Raw genomic sequence first — 6,365 nt, 5'->3', positions numbered from 1 at the left:
TGTTCGAATAACGCACATTCACAACTATCTGAATGAAAACTGAATCCATAACTGTTCGGTTCTGACGTTATCTGTGACTTCAGATTCGAACCATTCTGTATAAACAATTCAGTTAATAACATAAAATAAAGAAGAAATACCTACCTGGTATTCGGCTCTGACTATCAATATCAAAATCTGTAACCAATTCTGAAACATCTGATATCATAAAATAATCAATCTGATACAACACAAAATCACATATCTGTTAATCTGACTGATGTTCTGTTCTGATTATTACAAACAAGTTCTGAACATTCTGATCACATGTCTGACTGTTTACACTAATCTGTATCAAACACCGATTCACAATAATAGTAATATCTCATCAGGTTCAGAATAGAAAGACCCTATATAGATCTAGTGAGTTTAAGAAACTCATAAAATAACAAAATCAGGCAACTGTAAATTCTGGCTATCTGACCAATCCTCATACTGCCCAGATCAACTGCTATATATTATCTGTAAATAACATGTGCTCCCAACAATATAAGATATCGCAAATACTGATGTAGAACAATGACAATACTCAGCAGATATATATAATAATAAGAGAAAAAATAATCAGAATACGATAATCTGCAGATAATAATTTCTGACATTTCTGGAATTCTTAATCTTTCTGTCTTAACTGTCTAAATCAGTCGATCTTCAGATACTGCATATTCTGAATAAACACTGAAACGACCTCGATTTTTTTTTTTTTTTTTTATAATCTTAAATCATAAATTCTAAATTACTGAATAAAATAATTTAACATAATCATGAATCATAATAATTTATCAATTTAAATCTCAAGAGCATGAATTAAAATCCTAACTCATCGGCTAACAATAAAAATAAAGCATAAAAATATTTCTAATAAAAATCATTATCAAAATCTTTATATCATAAATCTATCTAGCTAGTGCGGAAACATAAAGGCCCTCGGGTGTGTACTGCTGCACTCGATCGACTCAATCGTCACCGCCTCCAAAATCATAAAATCCTGCATCATACAAACCCAGTGAGTCTAAGGACTCAACACGTTCTAAACATGGATAACAAATAATACATATACATACACATACCTTTAAAAATCATATTTTTATTTAAAATAATATTTTGAACATAAATAAACCATTAAAAATCATTTGAGCATAACTAAATCATAAATAGTGAAATTATTTTAAAATAACTTTAAGCATTAATAAATCCTTAAAAAAATCATTTAATAATAGCTTTAATCATCATCATAAATCATATGTCATAGAAATCATTTTTATCATAAGCTTTTAATCATATATCATTTTGGGTGAAGTTTGATCCTTGAAAGTGACTAGCTTTTATCCTTTGGTCGACTGCAGTCTTAGCTCCACATGGCCCACGGGGGTGTGCACTAGGCTCCACCGTGGAAATACGATCGTTGGGGCTCCCTCGGGGGCCTTTTCCCATAGACGGGTTCCCTCGGGGGCCTTCTCCCAAACATGGGTTCCCTCTGGGGCCTTTTCCCGTAAATGAGTTCCCTCTGGGGCCTTTTCCCCTCGCGTTATCCCCACAAAATCATATATCATAACTCATATCTTTTGTCACAGTCAATTCACGTCCCTCAAAATATTTTTCCTTTTCTTTAAAAATCATAAAATACGACAGCTTTCAGAAACTAGCATTTTAGACAGTATAAATTGCACAGCTTTACCATAAATCGTAAAAATACATATTATCATCGAAATCATCATAATAAATCATAAAATATCATTTTACATGCATTATTATCCTTCGGGACGCTGCCAAGCGTTTTCGTATTTTCCTATGTGTAAAAAGATCGTTTTGCCCCTGGACGTAAAAATCCTCTAATTTATATTTTTCTCACTTTTAATGACATGGTATTATTCTAAATAATTGTTTAAGCTTGCTTGAATTTTCTCATATTTTTATTTGGCTTAAATCGATGACTTTTAAATTTAATCTTTAAATAAGACGTATTAACGCGTTTTAATCCCGAATTAATCCAAACCTTAATATAAAATTCCCAAATTAAAAACTTAAACTTTTAATAATTATTTAAGCTTAAACCTAATTTTTCATAATTTTATAAAGCTTAAAACTAGGTGTTTTAATTAGCTCGTGAATTAGCGTTCCGTGCGGCGATTAAATCCCGATTAAACCCAAAACGCGTTATTTTGACCCCAAATTTTAAACGTAGCATTTTTAGTATTTATTCTACCCTTCCAAGTCATAAGCCACCCCCGTGGACCCATGGATTCAATTTTTGTTCTTAAAATCTCGTTTTTGACACGTTAACGAACCTACCGAGCCATCTCCCAATTTGCTCGAGCCACGCCCGAGCCACCTTGAGCCAAAACCTAGCCAACCCACCTAGGGACCTTACTGACCAAGCCCAAGCCCTAGACCAGCCCCTTAACACTCGAAAATCCTGCTGCAATCTGCACCATATTGCATGTGTGTGTGCGTGTGAAGAGTAGTGGTGCACTAGGACTCCTACCCTTTCTAGGAACCTTATAGCCCCTAACCATCTACCAGCACCGACCCTCACCAAGCCTAGACCACGCCCATACTATACCCATACCAGCCCAATGCATAGAACCCACCAGCGAGCCACCTGAATCCAAAAGATCCAAGCTGCGCGCTACAAGAACATCCCTCACGTTTCCACTTCCAGCCGAGCCAGCAGCGAACCCAGCCGCACCAACCCCTGGCCCGACCCCTTCCCATGACCATAGGACCCTGATGAACCTAACCTAAGCCACCCAGCCCCAGCAGCGAGCCCCCTGGATCAGAAGACAGCAGCCGCGCAAGAATGCTCTCCCTGTGCGCGAGTTGCTTCCTCCATGTTTGTTCGAGCCATCAGCGGTCCGAGCCACTCCAGCCCCTGCCCCAACCTTGGACCATCTCCCTGGGACCCTGATAGACCACCTAGCCCAGCCCAAACCGAGCCACAACCCCTGGAATTCTCGGCCAACACTCCATCACCCTACGGGAAGTCTCCTAAGCAGCGAGGACTCTTCCCCAGCCCCAAGCTCGAACCCTAGCCGCCCTAGGACTCAACCCAACCCTAGACCGAGACCACCCCTGCCCCTGAACCAGCCCTGGTCGAGCCACATAGCCCCATGCATAAGAACCGAAACTTGCACCTTGACAAACCCAACAAAACCCACGGTTCAAATTCTGAAATTCTCCCACGGTTCCAGCATGTTCTTTTGATTAATTTATTATTTTTTTGTCCCTAATATATTCATATTTTTATCATCCTTTGGCAGCGCACTCGTTGGATTCAAAAACGTTTTCAAATTTAGCGCGAAATCGTTAAAACTTTGAAAATACGCAATGTACCGTAAAATAATCGAACCCACATATTTTTCATGTATAAACAATTAAATCAAACATATTATGATTTGTATGATGTTAAAAGAGTTTAGGAAACGTGCCTTTGCGTTTATAACGCTCGATTATTCGATCTTCGGCGAGGGTGCGACGTTGGACGACCGGACGACGAAGAACACAAACTTTTCTTTCCTCCTAAATTTCGAAAATCTGAATTGTGTGTGTGGTGTGTGTTTCACGGCTGGTGTAGGTGAAAAATTAGGTTTCAAGGACCTAGGTAGCATATTTATAATTAATTAACAAGTTAAATGGGCTTTGGTTTGGGCTTGTATGATTAAGGGTAATTGGGCCTTCTTTAAATCATTAAATTGAGCCCAATAACACTTAATTAATTAAATAATAAAAGTTTATAAAATAAATTTTCTCAAAATAATATTTTTGATCTTTTAAAACTCCTTGTTTGCCCAAAACCGGCTTCCCGGGAAAAATCGAGCTCAACTCGTAAAATAAATTCGAACTCCAATATTTTTAGGAAAATTAAATCATTTTTAATCATATTAGGAAGCCTTTCCACTATTTAAATAAAAATACATATTCTTGTCTTGGTCGTCCCCGGTCTTCTTCCCCCTACCTATTATCGAATATTCGTGCAAAATCTTTAATTTTATGAAAACATGTCACATAATCATTTAATCATGCAATCCTATATTTAATCATATAATAAACATCATGCTAGCATTTAAAAGCAATTAAATAAAACAATTAAGCAATTAAAATATTTTTGCATGCATGTGGTTTACGTGGACTGATTTTTCGGACGTTACAATTCCCCCCCCCTTAATTAGAATTTCGACCTCGAAATTTTCCTTGACTTGATGATTGAAAAGTTTAGATTCCTTCATCCACCTCAAACTTAACCTCTAGCTTAAATCTTACTTTTCAATTCAGTCCTCAAAATCTTGAAAATTGCAATTCTAACCCAAAAATTCTCAATGACGACTCCTAAATCTAGCTCAAGTAGCGCATGCATCCTATTTTCCTCTAAGTTCTTCAATATCCCAATCAAATCCCATCACCCAATTTAACATTTCATGCAAGAAGAGCATAGAAAAATGTTAAACAGCTAGGTTACCTCGAAATCAGTGTAGTGTCGACTCTGTCTCATCTTCTGTAGCTTGCATCACATAGACTCTTCCGGTCATGGGTTGCCTAGGCTTGGTGCAATCCGCAGCCTTGTGTCCCAACTCCCCGCACTTGAAGCACTTGAAGGTGCCCCACATGCACTTGCCATAATGTGGACGATTGCACTCCTTGCAAAGTGGTTTTTCTTCAGCTTTCGGAACATTTCCTTTAGGTGGTTGTCCTTGTGGTTTTGGTGGTTCTGGTTGCTTAGAAGGTCCCGTATGAGGCTTCTTATTACTCTGATTAGCTTGCTGAGCACGGTTCCTCTTTCGCTGCATCTCCCAATCGATATCCTTCAATGACTGCTCGGCTCTAAGAGCCCTGGCAACGGCGGTAGTATAATCAGCAGGATCGACAAGTGTCACATCGCGTCGGATAGTCGGCCTCAAACCATCTAGAAAATGTCGTAATTTTTCAGCAGGATCATTGGCAATCAAGGGCATAAAGTGACAGCCCCTATCAAACTTCTGCACAAACTCGGCAACAGTCCAATCCCCCTGACGGAGACTCATAAACTCTCTCTTAAGCCTAGAACGAACATCGGATGTGAAGTACTTGTCATAGAACACTCTCTTGAATCCTTCCCAAGTCAAAGTCGCCATATTCACTCCTCGCTCCGCTCCCTCCCACCATAAGGAAGCGTCGCCTTTCAACAGGTAGATAGTACATCGAACGCGATCGGCGTCCGCCATGTCCATATAACGAAATATTACCTCTAATGATCTAATCCATCCCTCAGCCATAAATGGATCAGTAGTGCCATGGAACTCATCGGGGTGCATCCTCCTGAAACGCTCATATACTGGCTCTGGTTTACCCATTGCTCCATTCCCTACGTGTTGCTCAAAGAAACGGGCCATACCGGCTAGTACACGGGCACTAGCATCCTGACCAGGTGGAGGCTGTGGGATATCCTCCTCCTGTCTACCCTCATCAGTCCTAAGCACATTCCTTCTAGGAGGCATCTCTGTATACGTCGTCCAAACCACGTAACCAACATGCATTAATTTTTTTTTTTTTTTTACATGCAACATGCAACTTACATGTATCATATAAACATTTAAAAGAATTTTAAGCATATAAAATATAAAGCAGTAAAAACTCACATATTTGAGGCGTGATTTCTTGAGCTTCTCGAAGTGACAGTACACAACCCTTTTGGGAAAACCTGGCTCTGATACCAAATGAAACGACCTCGATTTTTTTTTTTTTTTTTTTTTTTTTTTATAATCTTAAATCATAAATTCTAAATTACTGAATAAAATAATTTAACATAATCATGAATCATAATAATTTATCAATTTAAATCTCAAGAGCATGAATTAAAATCCTAACTCATCGGCTAACAATAAAAATAAAGCATAAAAATATTTCTAATAAAAATCATTATCAAAATCTTTATATCATAAATCTATCTAGCTAGTGCGGAAACATAAAGGCCCTCGGGTGTGTACTGCTGCACTCGATCGACTCAATCGTCACCGCCTCCAAAATCATAAAATCCTGCATCATACAAACCCAGTGAGTCTAAGGACTCAACACGTTCTAAACATGGATAACAAATAATACATATACATACACATACCTTTAAAAATCATATTTTTATTTAAAATAATATTTTGAACATAAATAAACCATTAAAAATCATTTGAGCATAACTAAATCATAAATAGTGAAATTATTTTAAAATAACTTTAAGCATTAATAAATCCTTAAAAAAATAATTTAATAATAGCTTTAATCATCATCATAAATCATATATCATAGAAATCATTTTTATCATAAGCTTTTAATCATATATCATTTTGGGTGAAGTTTGA

At 37.5% G+C, this 6,365-nt stretch overlaps 1 protein-coding gene across 1 annotated transcript; it reads right to left on the bottom strand.

Annotated features, from left to right (window-relative positions):
• Nucleotides 1–4,502: 4,502 nt before the first annotated feature.
• LOC140820399 (uncharacterized) lies at nucleotides 4,503–5,510 on the bottom strand. The gene has a single exon (XM_073180689.1). It carries the CDS (start codon nucleotides 5,508–5,510, stop codon nucleotides 4,503–4,505), a length of 1,008 nt encoding a protein of 335 aa, XP_073036790.1.
• Nucleotides 5,511–6,365: the final 855 nt, after the last annotated feature.

Source organism: Primulina eburnea, unplaced genomic scaffold, assembly GCF_022965805.1.
Source record: "Primulina eburnea isolate SZY01 unplaced genomic scaffold, ASM2296580v1 ctg1007, whole genome shotgun sequence".
Classification (NCBI taxonomy): domain Eukaryota; kingdom Viridiplantae; phylum Streptophyta; class Magnoliopsida; order Lamiales; family Gesneriaceae; genus Primulina; species Primulina eburnea.
The sequence above is the reverse complement of the archived record's forward strand: the minus strand, read 5'-3'. Positions and strand labels throughout refer to the sequence as shown.